Source organism: Thalassophryne amazonica, chromosome 11 (assembly GCF_902500255.1).
Source record: "Thalassophryne amazonica chromosome 11, fThaAma1.1, whole genome shotgun sequence".
Taxonomy (NCBI): Eukaryota; Metazoa; Chordata; class Actinopteri; order Batrachoidiformes; family Batrachoididae; genus Thalassophryne; species Thalassophryne amazonica.
The window spans coordinates 30,221,880-30,245,356 of NC_047113.1; the positions used below are offsets into that span (position 1 = coordinate 30,221,880).

Sequence of the window (23,477 nt, forward strand, 5' to 3'; positions counted from 1 at the left end):
ACAAAAAACAAAAAACAAAAGCATGTCCACAAGTACTGCCACAGGTTCTCTCTCTCTCTCTCTCTCTCTCTCTCTCTCTCTCTCTCTCTCTCTCTCTCTCTCTCTCTCTCTCTTTCTCTCTCTCTCTCACACACACACACACACACACAAGCAATAGGTGCTTCCAATTTTTGACAAAATGCACACACAGCCGCAGGCGCACACACTCGTATGCGCACTGTCATATAGTCATGTTTTCAGTTAATCTAGGTGCTTTGAGCTCACACCTGTTCTTCAAGTTCTACTTTGTATGCTTTTTGTGGAGCACATGCTCATGTGAGGCAGTGTTTTTTTTTTCTGTCCAGTTATATTCATATTTTGCAGGGTGGCCTATGTGGAAGACATCTTTGAAATAATTTACAGCCCCTGCTTCAGCATTTTTTGCTTGTACTTCATTTCACCAGTTTGTTATTGTTGAAGATAAGTAAAATAATTATAAATAAAGCTTCAAAAATTTAAACAGGTCTCGTGACAATTTCATGACAACACATGCAGTGGTGCTCTCCATAGTGCTACCAAATATTAAATATCAGCACGAAAAAAGATATTATTTGAAACCAAACTGTCTTCTAAATCACATTTGAACTAACACAAGATTCAATTTTCACTCCAAAAACAGACGGGAAAACACTACTATACCACTGTCCAAGGTGCTGACTGCAGAAGGACAACAAAACTGCTGTTTTCCAAATGTGACTGCCACATATGAAATAGGTTTAGGGGTGAGAAGAAAACGTAAATGACTAACCTCTAAAGGAGAATCTGGTTCATCGAGGATGTTCTTTTCACTCTGTATCCTTTGCATTGTTCCTGTAGAACTGGGGTCCATTATCAGCACATTCTGACTACCAGCTGTGCCGAACTTACAGTCACTCTTTCTGGAGTCAGTCGTCCTGCACACCTCGTAGTTGTACATGTGTGGCAGAGTCCTTGTCCCCAAAGTGTCTGAGTAACGTGGTGGATAATATGGAATCACCGGGAGACTGGAGTGATACAGGATGTGAGACTGTCTCCATCTGTAGATTTTCACTGATATAATAACCACTAAACACGTGATGAAGAGAAAGGAAACTACAGCCAAAGCCAGCACTAAGTAAAAAGTCAGGTTGTCATTGTACTCCTTGTCGTGCGTAAAGTCAGTGAACTCTGACAGCACTTCAGGGTAGCTGTCCGCCACTGCCACATTAACAATGACTGTAGCTGAACGAGAGGGCTGCCCGTTGTCCTCCACAAACACAGTCAGTCTTTGTTTGACAGCATCTTTATCAGTGACTTGGCGGATAGTTCTTATTTCTCCATTCTGTAAACCCACTTCAAACAGCGCCCTGTCTGTGGCTTTCTGCAGTTTATAGGAGAGCCAGGCATTCTGACCAGAGTCCACATCAACAGCCACCACTTTAGTTACCAGATAGCCCACATCTGCTGAACGAGGAACCATCTCAGCCACCACAGAGCCTCCAGTCTGGACCGGGTACAGAACCTGAGGGGCGTTGTCGTTCTGGTCCTGGATCACTATTTTCACAGTCACGTTACTACTGAGTGGAGGGGAGCCTCCATCCTGCGCTTTGACGTGGAACTGGAAGTCCTTGATCTGCTCGTAGTCCAAAGAGTGCACTGCGTGGATGACTCCACTATCAGCACTAACTGACACATATGAGGAGACGGACACTCCGTTAACAGAGGAGTCCTCCAGTATGTAAGAAACGTGCGCGTTCTGGTTCCAGTCAGCGTCTGTGGCTTTCACTGTGAATATAGAGAGGCCTGGTGTGTTGTTTTCTACAACGTAGGCCTCATATGAGCTCTTCTCAAAGACAGGCGCGTTATCATTCACATCTGAGATCTGTAAGGTCAGAGTGACGCTGCTGGAGAGGGAGGGCACTCCCTCATCAGAGCAGGTCACTGTGATGTTATACTCAGAGGATCTCTCTCTGTCTAAATCGCCATTTGTCGTTAAACTGAAGAAATTGTTTGAGGTTGATGAAATAGTAAATGGAATGTTCTCATTAATATAACAGTGAACTTTGCCATTTTTGTCTGAGTCTGGATCTTGAACATTTATCATAGACACCACAGTCCTCGCTGGCACATCCTCTTTAATCGCACTTGACATTGATATGACATTTATAACAGGAGAGTTGTCGTTTGTGTCTGTTATTTCCACAATAATTTTACACGAATCAGTTAATCCTCCGTCGCTGGCTTGTACATAAATTTGATATTGTCGCTTTTTTTCAAAGTCCGTCTGTCCGATCAGTGTAACTTTACCACTCTCTCTGTTTATGTCAAATAAGTCGGACACATCGAGTAAATTCATTATTCCATATGATATTTTACTGTTGGAACCTTCATCTGCGTCAAACGCACTAACCGTCACTACATGCGTTCCCGACAGTGAGTTTTCTTTTAAGGTGGATTTGTAGATTTTCTGCGTAAAAACCGGAGCGTTATCATTAATATCAAGCACATTTACTTTGATCTTCACAGTGCCAGAGAGCTGCGGCGCTCCTCCGTCCCCTGCAGTTAATACGAGAGACAAATGATCTTGTTTTTCTCGATCTAACGGTTTCTGCAAAACCATTTCCACCATTTTGCTCCCATCCGCTTGATTTTGCAGTCTTAATGCAAAATTATCACTTGGTTTTAACAAATACGTTTGAAGGCCGTTCACACCCACGTCCAGATCTTTTGCTTGCTGCAGTAAAAACACGGCTCCCGACGCAACTGACTCGCTGATATTAAATTTCATCTCACCTCTGTTAAAATGGGGGGCGTTGTCATTCACGTCTGTAACCTCGAGGGTTATGCTGTAAAATTCCATCGGATTCTCCAGAATAATCTGAAAATGCAAAGCGCAGGGCGTCGTCTGCGCGCAGATCGCCTCTCTGTCTATTCTCTGCTTAACCAGGAGGACTCCTCTTTCTTTATTCAATTCCACCAACTCCGCGCTGTCTCCACTATAGATACGAGCTTTCCCCATTTGGAATCTCTTCACATCTAAACCTAAATCCTGCACAACATCACCTATAAAGGATCCCCGTGGCATTTCTTCTGGAACCGAGTAGCTCGCCTGTCCGGACGCAGAACTGAAATATACGATCGAGAAAAAAAGGAGCATCTGCCGTCTCATTGTTCTGTCGGGTAGGTCTCTCCCAAAAATAGGCCACGATATATTCCTTTAACGTTTGAAATTTTCTTCGGGGAGATAATCCTTTTACACCCCCAGTCTGTAAAAGTTAATATCCGTTTACAATGTCAAACGAAATCTGCACATATTGTGATCTTCCTGTCGTGTACTGCGCCTTGTTCTCTCTTTCACCAAATGAAATGATGAGGGAGGAACTGCTGATGGTCTCTTCTCAACAACAAGAGACGGTCAACAGCGTCCCTAAGAGTGTGAACAGTGAAATTGCACATAAAAAGGAGAAATAAAGGAGTCTCAGTAATTTAAAGTAGAGCATGCTATTTAAATATGTTGGTTCGGTCATTTTAAGGGCCGGAATACCGAAGTAACTTGCACAGTACAGCCGGGGGAGGCAATGATGACAAAATAACCCTAAAAACCTCGGCTGGCCATTTATTGGACGCACACTTCCTGTGAGCTCCCTTTCAGCATAAGAGCACAGACCAAACACTCTCACAGCAAAATGATTGCTGCGGTCACTCACTCGCATACACGCACGAGCAGGCACGCACACTCAATAGTGTTATGGATACTCTTTAAAGTAAATAATGAAGCAAGAGGCTTAATATAAAAATCACCACGAAGAAAGTCACAATAGTGTTTAAGATGCACAAATGTTCATTTTTCTTCATATTTAAGGAACCCAGTGGAAAAAATTGAAATATTCTTTAAGAAATGAAACATACACTCTTAGGCATAAAACGTTGAATTTAATTGATAAAGTTAAGGTAACGTTTTCCACATAACATTGTCAATTAAGTGCAAAACAATATTGTAGTTGAAATTATTTAAATCAAATGAAACATTATTACTTAAATCCCAATATTGTTTTGCACTTAATTGACAACGTTATGTGGAAAAAGTTACCTTAACTTTATCAATTAAATTCTACATTTTATTTCTTAGAGTGAAATTGCACTTTAAAAAATGGTTTTTTTTTTTTTTCTGTTTTTTGATTATTTTTTAAAAAATATAGCTTGTCAGGTCATAGCTGCAAGGGGAAACGCCATTCTATGTGAATTAAAAAATACTGTTGTCTTCTCAAATTACACACAGCGAAGTGAACAATAAGCACACTATATAGCAGGGGGAAAACTGCACAAAACAGACGTTCATTCACTTTTGATATATATGCATAAAAATAAACTTAATGAAACTATGAACAGCTTTGACAACATGAAGTGGAATTACACCAAAGAAGTAACACAAGGATTAAAGAGTAGATGGACAGCAAATAAACAAATATAATGTATAAGCTCTATAAAAGCTACTCATTTTTACTGAAACAAGGTGAGTCATTCACATCACAGAGAGGAGGCTGAAAATTGTAACTGTCCTTAAAACTACAAAGTCTTGCAAAAAGTAAAAAGATAACATAATTACGTTTGTGAAGGTGGAATGCAATTATAGACTAGCCAACAGTATTTCACATAACACTCATGTAAAAGAGTATTATCTTAGCTCTGTAAGAGAATTCATAAGAATTTACAAAGAGTCTTGAGCAGAACAGTACACGTTTGCTCCTCTGGAACCCACATGTTGTCGAGTTTCAATTGGTCCCAAATATGAGCACATCTGCTATCTGTTGCTTGCTCTGCTGTTCACTGGCTGAACACGTCTGACATAGACCAAAAGCTTTGGGGGGAAAAAGCCATCAAGAGCAAGGAGAGATTGAAAATGTGTTGCCACCTCATTCCCAAGAAGCAGGACGAAGATCCACTGGTGCAAAAGAAAGACTGATTCAAGTTACTCTGACCATGGCACTGATGGCTGAACGAAAGCATGCCGAGAAATTCACCTAAAACCACAAAAGCGAGAAAACATACAGTCTCTGAAAGCACCAGATGACAAGTTACAACTGTGCAAAAATACTCACCACCAGGATTCAACTTTTCAGACATGTTGTTTTCAAGTTTCCATATTTACATAATGAAAAATCAATGCAGCAAAAATACAACCACTCTGATCTATTTGCCACAAAACAAATTCAACGAATTGATCATGGCTTCTACATATTGCTGAAAGGCATCTTTGTTGAAATAAATCAGATGAGAACTGATGAATCCCTCACAATTTCAGCACACAGATATCAATCCTGCTGACAAAGGAAATGACAAGCGCAAGGCTTGAAGCCCAACCATCTTTTCAAACCTGAGGCCAACAACAATGACAACAGCGACGAAGAAAATAATAATCATAAGCATAATCATTTACCTATTTGAATTTAGTTATACGAAAGATGTTGTGACATATTGATTAAAAATTGAAGGTGAATAAAAGGTTTGTTGGGGGAGTGAAAGGAGCTGTCCAAAAACAAGTTCTGAAAAGAACAACGGGTTCTTGCTGAGCTGATGATACTAATGAAAAAAACAAAAACAAAAAAAAAACATAGATAGATATTCATTTTAAAGCAACCATGCAAAACAACAAATTTCACCTCAGACAAAGAAATGAAGTGTCTGGACAACAGAACATTTTTCAACTAACCTCTAGAGGAGAGTCTGGTTCATCCAGGATGTTCTTTTCATTCTGTATCCCCTGCATGGTTCCTGTAGAACTGGGGTCCATTATCAGCACGTTCTGACTACCAGCTGTGCCAAACTTACAGTCACTCTTTCTGGAGTCACTCGTCCTGCACACCTTGTAGTTGTACACATGTGGCAGAGTCCCTGTCCCCAAAGTGTCTGAGTAACGTGGTGGACAATATGGAATCACCGGGAGACTGGAGTGATACAGGATGCGAGACTGTCTCCATCTGTAGATTTTCACTGATATAATAACCACTAAACACGTGATGAAGAGAAAGGAAACTACAGCCAAAGCCAGCACTAAGTAAAAAGTCAGGTTGTCATTGTACTCCTTGTCATGCGTAAAGTCAGTGAACTCCGACAGCACTTCAGGGTAGCTGTCCGCCACCGCCACATTAACAATGACTGTAGCTGAACGAGAGGGCTGCCCGTTGTCCTCCACGAACACAGTCAGTCTTTGTTTGACAGCATCTTTATCAGTGACTTGGCGGATAGTTCTTATTTCTCCATTCTGTAAACCCACTTCAAACAGCGCCCTGTCTGTGGCTTTCTGCAGTTTATAGGAGAGCCAGGCATTCTGTCCAGAGTCCACATCAACAGCCACCACTTTAGTCACCAGATAGCCCACATCTGCTGAACGAGGAACCATCTCAGCCACCACAGAGCCTCCAGTCTGGACCGGGTACAGAACCTGAGGAGCGTTGTCGTTCTGGTCCTGGATCACTATTTTCACAGTCACGTTACTACTGAGTGGAGGGGAGCCTCCATCCTGCGCTTTGACGCGGAACTTGAAGTCCTTGATCTGCTCGTAGTCCAAAGAGCGCACTGCGTGGATGACTCCACTATCAGCACTAACTGACACATATGAGGAGACGGACACTCCATTAACAGAGGAGTCCTCCAGTATGTAAGAAACACGCGCGTTTTGGTTCCAGTCAGCGTCTGTGGCTTTCACTGTGAATATAGAGAGGCCTGGTGTGTTGTTTTCTACAATGTAGGCCTCATATGAGCTCTTGTCAAAGACAGGCGCGTTATCATTCACATCTGAGATCTGTAAGGTCAGAGTGACACTGCTGGAGAGGGAGGGCACTCCCTCATCAGAGCAGGTCACTGTGATATTATACTCAGAGGATCTCTCTCTGTCTAACTCACTGTCTGTAACGAGACTGTAGAAATTATTTGTTGATGTTTTTAAAACAAAAGGTGTATTTTCATTAGTAAAGCAATTTACATGTCCGTTTTCTCCCGAGTCTTGGTCCTCGATGTTTATCATTGTTACTACGGTATTAATTTTGGCATCCTCTGAAATAATATTTGACTTTGACATTATGTTCATTTCTGGCTTGTTGTCATTTATATCTTGCACATCAACAACCAATTTGCAAGAATCAGTCAGACCTCCGTCATCAGTGGCAAGTATGTTTATTTGAAAAAAACGTGACTTTTCAAAGTCAACGGGTCCAATTAAGGAAATCTCACCGTTTTCTTCATTTATGTCAAATATTTTTCTCACATTTAGAGTATCCGTGATTAAATACGTAATTTTTCCATTTGATCCCTGATCCGCGTCTGAGGCTGTAACTGTGGCGACAATAGTTCCTGTAGGTGAGTTCTCAGTAATTGTAGCTTTATATGTGCGCTGCGTAAAAACGGGAGCGTTATCATTAACGTCTAAAACCGTAATAATAATCTGCATTGTTCCTGACATCTGCGGGTCTCCTCCGTCTACAGCCGTTAACACCAGATGCAGCTGATCGTTTTTCTCTCTGTCTAGAGGTTTCTGTAGAATCATTTCGACCTTTTGATTTCCGTCAGCGTCGCTGTGCAGTTTCATAGAAAAATGATCGGTTGGTTTTAACTCATATCTTTGAACACCATTCTTTCCGACGTCACGATCCACAGCTCGTTCCAGGACAAATTTTGCTCCTGAGACCGCGGACTCACTAATTTGAAATTTCATTTCTCCTTTTTCAAATGTTGGTGGATTATCATTAATGTCTGTAATCTGGACTGTAACGGTGTAAAACTCCATCGGATTCTCTAAAATGATCTGAAAATGTAACGCACACAGCGTCATCTCCGTGCACAGCGCCTCTCTGTCGATCCTTTCTTTGACGAGGAGGACTCCTCTTTCTCTGCTCAGCTCGATGTGTTCCTGGCTGTTCTTCGTGTAGATCCGAGCTTTGCCTGATGTTAAACGTTTCAGATCTAAACCTAAATCATGCGCGATGTTGCCAACTAACGATCCTTTGGCCATTTCCTCTGGAATAGAGTAGCTGATCTGAGCGCGCACCGAGCAGAGAGAAAGGAGAGAGAAAAACAGCAGTACTTGCCGTGCCATTGTTCTGTCCGGTTTATTTTCTCGTCTGGCGTCCACGTACAGTCTTGTTATATTCCATAAAACGGGTATTCTTTTATTCCAGCGCACATAATCACATCAAAAAATATATTTCAAACGTTTATAAAATATTCCCCAGATGGACAGTTTTTCCTCAAAGACACTTCATATCTAAAATGTCGTCCGAAATGCATGCTTCAGCCTTTATATTGTGGGGGAGGAGGTGATGCTGCAATACTTTGTTCAGCCCTCAACACTCTGGTCTACAGCGGCCCTCAGAGTTCATATCTGAAAACTACAGCTACAAACCAAAGATAATTTAAATAATAACTGTTTGTTAACCAGCGAGAACTTTTTGAACAGTGCTGCAGTAAATTAATGTTCACCCTACTGTTTCAGCAAGTCAAAGGCTTCCCAAAAAGCTAAAAACAGAATACCATCATGATATGTACTTCTTACTGTCAAATTATGTTTTCTTTTTCTTTTCTTTTCTTTTTTTTTAATAAGTACAATCAACAATCGAAGCATTTTCAAAGGCTATGACCCAAGGATAAAGAAACATTTCCAGCCTGGTCATAATTATATTATATAGGAAGGCTGAAAAATAAATGAAGCATTGAGAACAAGAAGAAGAGAAAGACGATGACATGAACAGAAAATGCAGTTCACCTACTGTCTCTGTCCATGGTTCTGAAATCTGCAAAGTATTTTTCCTCCCTCTGAAGTTTCGAAACGATGTCAAGCTGTGTTGCATTATGCAAGTTATTGCTAATAAAAACACAGAATTATGAAAAACTTACATGTTTCACTTCCGAAGGTTCTCAGCAAGAAGACGAGTGTTCTACGTTTTAATGAAAAAAAAAAAATGAAGCTGAAGTAAGTAAATATGTGTGGTTGTGGAGAGAGCTTTCTGAATACTGACTGCTTAAAATGGTACATGTTTGTTGATCTGACGTTTTCGTTTCGCATATTTAAAGAAACCACGAGTAACAATACAAATTTAACTCAGAGAAATTAAAAAAAAAAATCTTGAAAAGACAAAACTGAGTATTTCACCTCACCTCTAGAGGAGAGTCTGGTTCATCCAGGATGTTCTTTTCACTCTGTATCCGCTGTATGGTTCCTGTAGAACTGGGGTCCATTATCAGCACGTTCTGACTACCAGCTGTGCCGAACTTACAGTCACTCTTTCTGCAGTCATTCGTCCTGCACACCTCGTAGTTGTACACGTGTGGCAGAGTCCCTGTCCCCAAAGTGTCTGAGTAACGTGGTGGATAATATGGAATCACCGGGAGACTGGAGTGATACAGGATGCGAGACTGTCTCCATCTGTAGATTTTCACTGATATAATAACCACTAAACACGTGATGAAGAGAAAGGAAACTACAGCCAAAGCCAGCACTAAGTAAAAAGTCAGGTTGTCATTGTACTCCTTGTCGTGCGTAAAGTCAGTGAACTCCGACAGCACTTCAGGGTAGCTGTCCGCCACCGCCACGTTAACAATGACTGTAGCTGAACGAGAGGGCTGCCCGTTGTCCTCCACGAACACAGTCAGTCTTTGTTTGACAGCATCTTTATCAGTGACTTGGCGGACAGTTCTTATTTCTCCATTCTGTAAACCCACTTCAAACAGCGCCCTGTCTGTGGCTTTCTGCAGTTTATAGGAGAGCCAGGCATTCTGTCCAGAGTCCACATCAACAGCCACCACTTTAGTCACCAGATAGCCCACATCTGCTGAACGAGGAACCATCTCAGCCACCACAGATTCTCCAGTCTGGACCGGGTACAGAACCTGAGGGGCGTTGTCGTTCTGGTCCTGGATCACTATTTTCACAGTCACGTTACTACTGAGTGGAGGGGAACCTCCATCCTGCGCTTTGACACGGAACTGGAAGTCCTTGATCTGCTCGTAGTCCAAAGAGCGCACTGCGTGGATGACTCCACTATCAGCACTAACTGACACATATGAGGAGACGGACACTCCGTTAACAGAGGAGTCCTCCAGTATGTAAGAAACACGCGCGTTCTGGTTCCAGTCAGCATCTGTGGCTTTCACTGTGAATATAGAGAGGCCTGGTGTGTTGTTTTCTACAATGTAGGCCTCATATGAGCTCTTCTCAAAGACAGGCGCGTTATCATTCACATCTGAGATCTGTAAGGTCAGAGTGACGCTGCTGGAGAGGGAGGGCACTCCCTCATCAGAGCAGGTCACTGTGATATTATACTCAGAGGATCTCTCTCTGTCTAACTCACTGTCTGTAACGAGACTGTAGAAATTATTTGTTGATGTTTTTAAAACAAAAGGTGTATTTTCATTAATAAAGCAGTTTACATGTCCGTTTTCTCCCGAGTCTCTGTCCTCAGTGTTTATCATTGTAACTACAGTATTAATTTCGGCATCCTCTGAAATTACGTTTGATTTTGACATTATGTTAATTTGTGGATTGTTGTCATTTACATCTTGCACAAATACAATTAATTTAGAAGAATCAGTGAGTCCTCCATGATCACTAGCGAGTAGTTTTATTTCAAAATTTTGTGACTTTTCAAAATCAATATTTCCAACTAACGAAATTTCACCTGTTTCTTCATTTAGATCAAACATTTCCTTTACGTTGTCCAACGTATTCTTGATTGAATACATAATTTTGCTGTTTGATCCCTGATCTGCGTCTGAGGCTGTAACTGTGGCGACAATAGTTCCTGTAGGTGAGTTCTCAGTAACTGTAGCTTTATATGTGTGCTGCGTAAAAACGGGAGCGTTATCATTAACGTCTAAAACCGTAATAATAATTTGCATTGTTCCTGACATCTGCGGGTCTCCTCCGTCTACAGCCGTTAACACCAGATGCAGCTGCTCGTTTTTCTCTCTGTCTAGAGGTTTCTGTAAAACCATTTCAACGTTTTTATCTCCACTCATACTATCATGCCGTTTCAAAAGGAAATTATCATTTGGTTTTAATTCGTATCCTTGAACGCCATTAATTCCGACATCAAGATCTACAGCCGTGTCGATGGCAAATTTTGCTCCTGTGATCGCCGACTCACTGATTTTAAATTCTGTTTTTCCCTTTTCAAATATTGGCGGATTATCATTAATATCAGTAATCTGTACAGTAACCATATAAAACTCCATGGGATTCTCTAAAATGATCTGAAAATGTAACGCACACAGCGTCATCTCCGTGCACAGCGCCTCTCTGTCGATCCTTTCTTTGACGAGGAGGACTCCTCTTTCTCTGCTCAGCTCGATGTGATCCTCATTGTTCTTTGTGTAGATCCGAGCTTTACCTGATATTAAACGTTTCAAATCTAAACCTAAGTCATGCGCGATGTTGCCAACTAATGATCCTTTGGCCATTTCCTCTGGAATAGAGTAGCTGATCTGTGCGCGCACCGAGCAGAGAGAAAGGAGAGAGAAAAACAGCAGTACTTGCCGTGCCATTGTTCTGTCCGGTTTGTCGTCTCAGCGCGCGTTCACGTACCTCCACGTTTGGTTGTATTCCATAAAGCGGATGTCCTTTAACGCCAACGCAAATAACAACATCAAAAATGTATATTTCTTGGATTGGGGGGCGGGATCTTTTGCAGCCTCGATTTTTTTCCTCAAGGATCTTTCAGATCCAAAATGTCGTCGCTTGCTGCTTCGTTCTCTCATTATATTATGAGGGAGGTGATGCTGTACCTCTTCTCTCAGTCATCAACACTCTGGTCAACAGCGTCCCTTAGAGTTTATATTTGAAAACTACAGCATGCTGACAATTTATTTCTGATGAACCTGACCGTTAAATTCGTGCTAATCTGCAAACACTTATGTGTGTAATTAAATATTCTTTGTATTATTTCAGAATTATAAACGGATTCCACAGTGTCTGAATATTAATTACTTTCCAATTTTCAACCGATGATACTGTCAAATCATCTCATACAAAGTTATATAAGAGAGAAACATTTGTAGTCTATGCTTTTGTTTTACCATTCCAAGTTCATCACAGGTCAGCAGAAGGATAAAGTGGAATGGAAAGTGTTACATATGACAAGCAGTGTGACAAATACTTTTTTGAGAGGATGGGCACCTTTTAAGAAAGAAAAAAGAAAGAAAGAAAAGAAAACAGCTCCTGCAGAAGTCATGTCGCTGTCCAGTGTCATGAAATGAGTACACTGATTTATAGCCAAAGCTACAACTTTCTACCATAACAAGTGATTCTGTATGCATTAGGATTGCTGAGAAACATCACCAAACAAAGTAAATTATCTTCACTAAGACCACTGCTCTACTTTTCTGGCAAGTCAAACTCACGCTCACGCTGTTTCACATTCACTACTTCCAGCTTCTCAGCACAACCAGTGTCACCTCTGGCCAGCTTCAATGAAGCCATCAGGCATTTAGGGCCTTGCTCATGGGCACTTCAGTTACCATAAGTCGAGAGAGATGTGTGGAATTTTTCATATTCCCATTATAAAGTACAAAGTTATCCATCATGTATTTGGTATCATGCTCCATAACACACTACACAGACCATAAAGTACCAAACTGAAGATCAGCACTGCATGGACTCAGTACCCCATAATCATCTGCACACATACAGTACTGTAGCTCACTATAACATTACCAATAATGCATCCAGTATTATAGACTTTTAATTCCTTCAAAATATCATTAAAAAGATGGAAAAGTATAGAGAAAAAAGAACCTTGTATGACACCAATGGAAACCCCAAACTGGGTTGTGACACAATTACCCAGTGTTATATGCATAAGAAGAAGTACTATTTTGTATAAAGGAACTGAAAAGGGAAGCCTATTTAAATATTAATCTTCATCCTGTACCCTGATTAGATGGTTTATAATTGTTCTGGACAAGCAAGCACCTCTTTTGGCCACAGATGTGGACTGCACATTTCAATCACTCATCATCAACCACTTATCTGAAACCAAATGTTGGGGCCAAAAGCTCGAGCAGGGGACCCCAAACTTCCCTTTCTTGGGCCACATTAACCACCTCTGAAAGGGGGATACTGAGGCTTTCCCAGGCCAGTGTGGAGTTATAATCTCTCCACTTAGACCTGGGTCTTCCCCGGGCTCTCCTCCCAGCTGGATGTGCCTGAAACACCTCCCTAAGGAGGCGCCCAGGGGGCATCCTACCAGATGCCAGAACCACCTCAGCTCACTCCTTTCAATGTGAAGGTGGCTCAACTCTGAGCTCCTTAAGGATGACCGAGCTTCTCACCTTATCTCTAAGGGAGACACCAGCCACCCTCCTGAGGAAGCCCATTTCGTCCGCTTGTACCTGCGATGTAGTTCTTTCTGTCATGACCCAACACCCTCATGACTATAGGTGAGAGAAGGAATGAAGATTGACCAGTAGACTGAGAGCTTCACCTTTTTACTCAGCTCCCTTTTTGTCATAACAGTACAGTAGAGCGAATGCAACACCGTTCCTGCTGCACCAATTCTTTGCCAATCTTACACTCCATTCTCCCCTCACTCTTGAACACAACCCCAAGGTACTTGAACTCCTTCACTTGGGGCAAGAGGTCATTTCCTACTCGGAGTAGGCAATCCATCGGTTTCCTGCTGATAACCATGGCCTCAGATTTAGAGGTGCTGATCCTCATCCCAGATGCTTCACACTCAGCTGTGAACTGACCCTCTGAGTACTGGAGGTCACATGCTGATGAAGCCAAGAGGACCATATCATCTGCAGAAAGCAGTGATGAGCCCACCAAATTCAAGACCCTCCTCCCCTCAACTATGCCTTGATATCCTGTCCATGAATATCACAACCAGAGAGTGTGTGTCAGTTACAGGGGCATCACACTATTCAGCCTCCTTAGTAAAGTCTACTCCAGGGTGCTGGAAAGGAAGGGCCAGCCAATAGTCGAACCTTGGATTGATGAGGAAGAATGTGGGTTTTGTCCTGGCTGTGGAACAAATGAAAAGCTCTTTGCTCTGACAAGGATCTTGGAGGGGGCCTGGGAGTATGACCATCCAGTCTACATGTGTTTTGTGGACTTGGAGAAGGCATATGATTGGATACCCTGGGAGATACTGTGGGAGGTGCTGCAGGAGTATGGCGTGTGGGGGTCCCTTCTCAGGGCCACCCAGTCTCTGTACTCAGAAAGTGAGTGCTGTGTTTGGATTCTCAGCAGTAGATCAAACTTGTTTCTGGTGGGGGTTGGCCTCCACCTTGTCACCAGTTCTCTTTGTGATATTCAGGGACTGCACATTTTGCCAACATTATTGCATTAAGCAGATTCTTTAACTATGCCACATCTACTGTGTATTGAGTAAATGCCTTGGTGACTCCTCAGATTTACTTTATTACACACAGATGATGTTTCACTGTAAAATTTTGGTGAAAAGGTGGAAGCAAATACAACCAAGCAAAATAGCAACACATTTCTTTTTTCAGTCTGAGGGTTACAGTGCAGTCTTGGCTTAGCAGCATATGTTTTTTGTTATGGTATCAGATCTTTCACACAACCACACACCAATTCCGATTACCCATGAAAGAAATAATCCACCAGGAACATTTAGTGTTGTAATCTTCTCCACATTTGGAGCACAAGCCCCCACCACAGCCCACACTCTGGGACCCAAGTCCCCACTGCCACCTCTGTAGGCTCCAAAACCATGTTGTCCAAGCCAGTGACTCTGAACATTGGGAAACATGCAGTGAGGCCACCAGGTCAGTAGGCTCCAGTACAACCACTATGTGATGAATCACCACTGTGATAGCACAAAAATCTTTGCTTACTTTCACCTGTAAGTGCACTGTGTGCTTCACAGATCTGTGGACAGCTGCTCCACCCTCCAAAACATAAATGATGATAAGTGTTACTGGTGGAAATTTATCTGGTAAAATTCTCCTGATAATCAAACATTACTTTACGACAGCTCTGTGCTGTTGACAACTTTCTATATTCCTTATTGGGAGATCTTCTGCAATGCAGTCCGGCGAAGTTCAAAAACCATTTTCTTCGATAATTATATTCACTTTGAATCAAGCATTTGTAGGCAATACGAGAATGTCATTTTGGCTTAACATTTTATTTTTTGCAAAAAGGAAGCTAAGTAATTCATTATCCAGAATAACTTTACTGGCTTCAAGCCTATGCTTTTCACAGACAACTGCTTAAAGCACAAGCAGACAACCATCCAGCCCATTCTTACTTTTTTCATGCCCCACGCATTTTTAAAATTTTGCTATTTACAATAGTTCCCTTCTCCTAACTCTAACCATAACCATAGTGTAAGTGTCGACCCCCCCAAACATTAACCATAAACCCCAGAACCCCCGGTCACCCCACATTTCATGCCCCGTCATGAAATGAATTTGCACCCCTGTTATGAAGAGCGCTCTATTTTCGTACCTCCGGCATAAACCTATAGATCAGGGGTGGCCAAGTTCGGTCCTCAAGAGCCACCTTCCTGACCCTCTTAGTTGTCTCCCTGCTCCAACACACCTGAATCCAATGAAAGGCTCATTAAAGGTCTGCTAACGAGTCTTTCATTGGATTCAGGTGTGTTGGAGCAGGGAGACAACTAAGAGTGTCAGGAAGGTGGCTCTCGAGGACCAAACTTGGCCACCCCTGGTATAGATGAACTGACTTTTCGTAATGCCGCCACGAACTGGTGTGAGACTGAGTTAACAAGTACCACATCTTCGTGATGGAAACACGATTTCATTTTCTGATGCGGGGTGGGGGTGGGGTGGGAGTTATAGTTAGGGGAAGAGACACATCAAGAAAATGTGATTCATTTCGTGACGGGACCATGTAAAAAAACCCAAAAAAACCCCAAAAAACGTCAGACTGGGTTTGTGTCACAACTGTTTCAGCACCATGGAGAGCACAACTGAAAACTCCTGAAAGAATAGTGCAGATAAAGTGCTTCTTTAAAGCATCCATTGTTGTTGCTATGCTGTACTCCAGCAGGGCAATTGAATAAACACCCATCCCCATCTTTACAGACATGGGTATTACACTCACAGTCACATTCACACTCACATCTCAGTAGTGCTCAGCACAATTAGTCAGATCTGGAGACAACTGACCAGGTCAAGCAGAACTATGACTGTGGCAATTGTGGAATGCGTGGAATCGTTAACATTCACAAAACAAACTTATTCAGCCTGTCAGAGATGGAGCCAGTGAGCCTGTCCTGAAAAACCTACAAAATAATAATAAGAAGAATAAGAATAAGAATAGTAATAATAACAACAACAATAATAATAATAATAATAATAATAATAATAATAATAATAATAATAATAATAATAACAACAACAAAGAAACCTAGTTCTACTGAGATATCTTAAAGAAGTTGTGAGATACTGATTCCAAACTGAAGGTGAATAAAAAGTTTGTATTTGGTGTAACTGGAGCTGTTTGTGCTGCTGAATCACAACATGCCATGAGATTGGGTTGATATAATGATATGATATTGTTGAACTGAGGATGTGAAATACTTTTTATGATTTAATTGAATGTTTTAAGCGATCACGTGCAACCAAAATGCCACCTCCAACAAAGAAAACAGAAATTGATTCACCTCACCTCTCGAGGAGACTCTGGTTCATCCAGGATGTTCTTCTCACTCTGTATCCGCTGCATGGTTCCTGTAGAACTGGGCTCCATTATCAGCATGTTCTGACTACCAGCTGTGCCAAACTTACAGTCACTCTTTCTGGAGTCATTCGTCCTGCACACCTCGTAGTTGTACACATGTGGCAGAGTCCCTGTCCCCAAAGTGTCTGAGTAACGTGGTGGACAATATGGAATCACCGGGAGACTGGAGTGATACAGGATGCGAGACTGTCTCCATCTGTAGATTTTCACTGATATAATAACCACTAAACACGTGATGAAGAGAAAGGAAACTACAGCCAAAGCCAGAACTAAGTAAAAAGTCAGGTTGTCATTGTACTCCTTGTCGTGCGTAAAGTCAGTGAACTCCGACAGCACTTCAGGGTAGCTGTCCGCCACCACCACGTTAACAATGACTGTAGCTGAACGAGAGGGCTGCCCGTTGTCCTCCACGAACACAGTCAGTCTTTGTTTGACAGCATCTTTATCAGTGACTTGGCGGATAGTTCTTATTTCTCCATTCTGTAAACCCACTTCAAACAGCGCCCTGTCTGTGGCTTTCTGCAGTTTATAGGAGAGCCAGGCATTCTGTCCAGAGTCCACATCAACAGCCACCACTTTAGTCACCAGATAGCCCACATCTGCTGAACGAGGAACCATCTCAGCCACCACAGAGCCTCCAGTCTGGATCGGGTACAGAACCTGAGGGGCGTTGTCGTTCTGGTCCTGGATCACTATTTTCACAGTCACGTTACTACTGAGTGGAGGGGAGCCTCCATCCTGCGCTTTTACGCGGAACTGGAAGTCCTTCATCTGCTCATAGTCCAAAGAGCGCACTGCGTGGATGACTCCACTATCAGCACGAACTGACATATATGAGGAGACGGACACTCCGTTAACAGAGGAGTCCTCCAGTATGTAAGAAACACGCGCGTTCTGGTTCCAGTCAGCATCTGTGGCTTTCACTGTGAATATAGAGAGGTCTGGTGTGTTGTTTTCTACAATGTAGGCCTCATATGAGCTCTTTTCAAAGACAGGCGCGTTATCATTCACATCTGAGATCTGTAACGTCAGAGTGACGCTGCTGGAGAGAGAGGGCACTCCCTCATCAGAGCAGGTCACTGTGATGTTATACTCAGAGGATCTCTCTCTGTCTAACTCACTGTCTGTAACGAGACTGTAGAAATTATTTGTTGATGTTTTTAAAACAAAAGGTATATTTTCATTAATAAAGCAGTTTACATGTCCGTTTTCTCCCGAGTCTCTGTCCTCAACGTTTATCATTGTAACTACGGTATTCATTTTGGCATCCTCTGGTATCACGTTTGATTTTGACATAATATTAATTTTCGGTTTGTTGTCATTTATGTCTTGGACATCAACCATCAATTTACAAGAATCAGTCAGACCTCCGTCGTCACTGGCAAGTATATTTATTTCGAAATGATGGGACTTTTCAAAATCAACGGGTCCAATTAAAGTAACGTATCCGCTGTTTTCATTTATTTCAAATACTTTTATGACATTTTCTAACGTATCCGTGATTGAATATGTAATTTTCCCATTTGATCCCTGATCTGCGTCTGAGGCTGTAACTGTGGTGACAATAGTTCCTGTAGGTGAGTTCTCAGTAACTGTAGCTTTATATGTGTGCTGCGTAAAAACGGGAGCGTTATCATTAGTGTCTAAAACCGTAATAATAATCTGTATTGTTCCTGACATCTGCGGTTCTCCTCCGTCTACAGCCGTTAACACCAGATGCAGCTGATCGTTTTTCTCTCTGTCTAGAGGTTTCTGTAAAACCATCTCGACCTTTTTAGTTCCATCTGCGTTATTGTGCAGTTTTAGAGCAAAATGATCGGTTGGTTTTAACTCATATCTTTGAACACCATTCTTTCCGACGTCACGATCCACAGCTCGTTCCAGGACAAATTTTGCTCCCGAGACCGCTGACTCACTGATTTTGAAATGCATTTCATGTTTTTTAAATGTTGGTGGATTATCATTAATGTCAGTAATCTGGACGGTAAAGGTGTAAAACTCCATCGGATTCTCTAAAATAATTTGAAAATGTAACGCACACAGCGTCATCTCCGTGCACAGCGCCTCTCTGTCGATCCTTTCTTTGACGAGGAGGACTCCTCTTTCTCTGCTCAGCTCGATGTAATCGTCATTGTCTTTGTTATAAATCCGAGCTTTGCCTGATATCAAACGTTTCCGATCTAAACCTAAATCATGCACGACGTTGCCAAGTAACGATCCTTTGGCCATTTCCTCTGGAATAGAGTAGCTGATCTGTGCGCGCACCGAGCAGAGAGAAAAGAGAGAGGAAAACAGCAGTACTTGCCGTGTCATTGTTCTGTCCGGTTTATTTTCTCAACGATCGTTTCAATGCAGTCTGGTTATATTCCATGAAGTTTGTATCTTTTCATTCCAAAGCAAATAATTACACAAAAATCTATTTTCCCCACATAAAAAACATATTTTGCAGGGAAATTATTTTTCCTCAAGGGTAGTTCATATCCAAAATGTCGCCGCTTGCTGCCTCGTCCTCTCTTTATATTATGAGGGAGGTGATGCTGTAATTCTCTTTGCCCTCAAAAGTATGGTCAACAGCGTCCCTCACAGTTCATATTAGAAAACTACAGCATTCTAACCAGTACCCACGACGTGCCGTGAGACTGGGTTGGATTGTGCACGGCTTCCCAAATGATTTAATGCATAACTTTGGAATGACATGCGGATATTTACAGTAAAATTATTACTCCCTTATAGTCTAAAGTCATCTGAAACACATTTGACGTCAATGAGTGTTTCACGTTTTCTATGTATTGTTTTTGAGTGCTTAAAGTGGTAGAAAGCAAGATTTTCTGATTAGATCAATTTTAAAAATTGCACGTGATTGTGCTGTGGAAACACAGTATAGATAAGACCACAGAAATGGCATAATGTTAAATGATGTGGGGAGCTCATAAAGAACTCCTGCTCAACCTCTGTCACTGTCCATTGTTCTGAAATTTACAAATTGAGAGAATGTACAAGCACAGCATTTTCAAATGTTTAAAAAAATCTAGCACATCAGCCTAATTATCATTGAGAAATATATCAGCGCACAAAGTTAACTTTTCGGCAAAATCTCAGTTCTCTTTTGTACCCCTTCCCCTTGGCCCTACCCCTATTTCTTCCAAGACCTTGCCACTGAGACTCCACATGAATACCAGGATTCTACTTTTCAGACATGTTATTTTCAAGTTGACGCATTCACATAATGAAAAATCAAAGCAGCAAGCAAAACACAACCACTCTGATCTATTTGCCACAAAACAAGTTCAACGAATTGATCATGGCTTCTACATATTGCTGAAAGACATCTCAGTTAAAATAAATTGGATGAAAACTGACTCCCTCACAATTTCAGCACACAGTTATTGATCCTGCTGAAAAAGAAAATGACAAGCGCAAGGTCTGAAGCCCATCTTTTCAAACATGAGGCAAACAACAACAACTGCGACAATGACAATAATAATCATAAGCATAATCATTTACCTATTTGAATTTAGCTATATTAAAGATGTTGTGTCATACTGATTAAAAATTGAAAGTGAATAAAAGGTTTGTTGGAGTGAAAGGAGCTGTCCAAAAGCAAGTTCTGAAAAGAACAACGGGTTCTTGCTGAGTTGATGATACTAATTTTAAAAAATATAGACAGATATTAATTTTCATGCAACCATGCAAAACAACACATTTCACCTCAGACAAAGAAAAGAAATGTCTGGAAAACAGAACATATTTCACCTCACCTCTAGAGGAGAGTCTGGTTCATCCAGGATGGTCTTTTCATTCTTTATCTGCTGCATGGTTCCTGTAGAACTGGGATCTATTATCAACACGTTCTGACTACCAGCTGTGCCGAACTTACAGTCACTCTTTCTGGAGTCAGTCGTCCTGCACACCTCGTAGTTGTACACGTGTGGCAGAGTTCCTGTCCCCAAAGTGTCTGAGTAACGTGGTGGATAATATGGAATCACCGGGAGACTGGAGTGATACAGGATGCGAGACTGTCTCCATCTGTAGATTTTCACTGCTATAATAACCACTAAACACGTGATGAAGAGAAAGGAAACTACAGCCAAAGCCAGCACTAAGTAAAATGTCAGGTTGTCATTGTACTCCTTGTCATGCGTAAAGTCAGTGAACTCCGACAGCACTTCAGGGTAGCTGTCCGCCACCGCCACATTAACAATGACTGTAGCTGAACGAGAGGGCTGCCCGTTGTCCTTAACGAACACAGTCAGTCTTTGTTTGACAGCATCTTTATCAGTGACTTGGCGGATAGTTCTTATTTCTCCATTCTGTAAACCCACTTCAAACAGCGCCCTGTCTGTGGCTTTCTGCAGTTTATAGGAGAGCCAGGCATTCTGTCCAGAGTCCACATCAACAGCCACCACTTTAGTCACCAGATAGCCCACATCTGCTGAACGAGGAACCATCTCAGCCACCACAGAGCCTCCAGTCTGGACTGGGTACAGAACCTGAGGGGCGTTGTCATTCTGGTCCTGGATCACTATTTTCACAGTCACGTTACTACTGAGTGGAGGGGAGCCTCTATCCTGCGCTTTGATGCGGAACTGGAAGTCCTTGATCTGCTCGTAGTCCAAAGAGCGCACTGCGTGGATGACTCCACTATCAGCACTAACTGACACATATGAGGAGACGGACACTCCGTTAACAGAGGAGTCCTCCAGTATGTAAGAAACACGCGCGTTCTGGTTCCAGTCAGCGTCTGTGGCTTTCACTGTGAATATAGAGAGGCCTGGTGTGTTGTTTTCTACAATGTAGGCCTCATATGAGCTCTTCTCAAAGACAGGCACGTTATCATTCACATCTGAGATCTCTAAGGTCAGAGTGACGCTGCTGGAGAGGGAGGGCACTCCCTCATCAGAGCAGGTCACTGTGATATTATACTCAGAGGATTTCTCTCTGTCTAACTCACTGTCTGTAATGAGGCTGTAGAAATTATTTGTTGACTTTTTTAAAACAAAAGGTATATTTTCATGAATGAAGCAATTTACATGTCCGTTTTCTCCTGAGTCCCTGTCCTCTGCATTTATCATTGTAACGACAGTATTTATTTTGGCATCCTCTGAAATAATATTTGACTTTGACATTATGTTAATTTCTGGCTTGTTGTCATTTATATCTTGCACATCAACAATCAGTTTGCAAGAATCAGTCAGACCTCCGTCATCACTGGCAAGGACATGTATTTCAAAATGACGGGATTTTTCAAAGTCAACAAGTCCAACTGAAGTAACATCGCCATTTTCTTCATTTATTTCAAAGATTTTTCTCACATTTTCCAACGTATTTGTGACAGAATATGCTATTTTCCCGTTTGATCCCTGATCTGCGTCTGAGGCTGTAACTGTGGCGACAATAGTTCCTGTAGGTGAGTTCTCAGTAACTGTAGCTTTATATGTGTGCTGCGTAAACACGGGAGCGTTATCATTAACGTCTAAAACCGTAATAATAATCTGCATTGTTCCTGACATCTGCGTGTCTCCTCCGTCTACAGCCGTTAACACCAGATGCAGCTGATCGTTTTTCTCTCTGTCCAGAGGTTTCTGTAAAACCATCTCGACCTTTTTCTTACCATCTGCGTCGTTGTGTATTTTCAAGTTAAAATTATCAGTTGGTTTTAAGTCGTAGGTTTGAACACCATTGATTCCGCCGTCAAGATCCAGAGCTCGTTCAAGAACAAATTTTGCTCCTGACACCGCGGACTCACTGATTTGAAATGTCATTTCTCCTTTTTCAAATGTTGGTGGATTATCATTAATGTCAGTAATCTGGACGGTAACGGTGTAAAACTCCATCGGATTCTCTAAAATGATCTGAAAATGTAACGCACACAGCGTCATCTCCGTGCACAGCGCCTCTCTGTCGATCCTTTCTTTGACGAGGAGGACTCCTCTTTCTCTGCTCAGCTCGATGTAATCGTCATTGTCTTTGTTATATATCCGAGCTTTTCCTGAAATCAGACGTTTCATATCTAAACCTAAATCATGCGCGATGTTGCCAACTAACGATCCTTTGGCCATTTCCTCTGGAATAGAGTAGCTGATCTGTGCGCGCACCGAGTAGAGAGAAAGGAGAGAGAAAAACAGCAGTACTTGCCGTGCCATTGTTCTGTCCGGTTTATTTTCTCGTCTGACGTCTTCTTACAGTCTTGTTATATTCCATAAACGTGGTATCCTTTCATACCAGTGTAATTAATCCCACTCAAAACGTACGTCCACCTCGTTTAAACAATCTTTTGCAGCGAATGTTTTCTTCAAGGATCGTTCATACTCAAAATGTCGTCGCTTGCTGCCTCCTTCTCTCTTTATGATGAGGGAGGTGATGCTATCACTGTTCTCTCAGCCCTCAACTCTCTGGTCAACAGCGTCCCTCAGAGTTCATATTACAAAACAGCATCCCAATTTTAATAAAAATCAAATACAACTGGCTGGGGGAAATAAAATCAACGACATCCCAAATGACCTAATGCAGAACAAAGTGGTGACATGCCATATTTATCCTTAAATTATTTATTTTTGAAAAGCAAAGTAAAATAATAACTACACGGATCACTGATGTTTTCAAGCTTTATTCCCCAAAGTGGATAATGAAAGAAAAATAGGTTCCCATTATATATATATATATATATATATATATATATATATATATATATATATATATCACATAAGTACATATAATTTGTATGTGATATCGCAGTGTAAATATGAAGAAGATAATG

The 23,477-nt window shown here is 41.7% G+C and overlaps 6 protein-coding genes across 22 annotated transcripts in view; all 6 read right to left on the minus strand.

Moving 5' to 3' along the window:
• The window catches only part of LOC117519820 (protocadherin gamma-A11-like), a 911,360-nt gene that overhangs the window by 184,868 nt on the left and 703,015 nt on the right, over nt 1–23,477 (minus strand). The gene's annotated exons all lie outside the window — the stretch shown is intronic.
• Nucleotides 644–3,507, minus strand: LOC117520460 (protocadherin beta-16-like). The gene has a single exon (XM_034181806.1). The coding sequence runs from the start codon at nt 3,164–3,166 to the stop codon at nt 644–646; it is 2,523 nt and encodes an 840-aa protein (XP_034037697.1). The 5' UTR covers nt 3,167–3,507.
• LOC117519836 (protocadherin beta-16-like) lies at nt 5,699–23,083 on the minus strand. Of its 2 annotated transcripts, XM_034181112.1 has the most exons (4): nt 22,904–23,083; nt 13,826–13,829; nt 12,273–12,275; nt 5,699–8,109 (listed from the first exon to the last, which is right to left on the minus strand). In XM_034181112.1, exons 1-4 carry the CDS (start codon nt 22,919–22,921, stop codon nt 5,699–5,701), a joined length of 2,436 nt encoding a protein of 811 aa, XP_034037003.1. In that variant the 5' UTR covers nt 22,922–23,083. The 2 variants fall into 2 exon arrangements, with proteins under 2 accessions (XP_034037003.1, XP_034037004.1); XM_034181113.1 differs by lacking the exons at nt 12,273–12,275; nt 13,826–13,829; nt 22,904–23,083 and adding an exon at nt 11,521–11,604 and having other exon boundaries at nt 5,699–8,077.
• LOC117519843 (protocadherin beta-16-like) lies at nt 9,139–11,532 on the minus strand. Its single transcript, XM_034181118.1, has one exon. It carries the CDS (start codon nt 11,530–11,532, stop codon nt 9,139–9,141), a length of 2,394 nt encoding a protein of 797 aa, XP_034037009.1.
• LOC117519840 (protocadherin beta-16-like) lies at nt 16,640–19,132 on the minus strand. The gene has a single exon (XM_034181115.1). The coding sequence runs from the start codon at nt 19,031–19,033 to the stop codon at nt 16,640–16,642; it is 2,394 nt and encodes a 797-aa protein (XP_034037006.1). The 5' UTR covers nt 19,034–19,132.
• On the minus strand, nt 20,470–22,907 carry LOC117519841 (protocadherin beta-16-like). The gene has a single exon (XM_034181116.1). It carries the CDS (start codon nt 22,861–22,863, stop codon nt 20,470–20,472), a length of 2,394 nt encoding a protein of 797 aa, XP_034037007.1. The 5' UTR covers nt 22,864–22,907.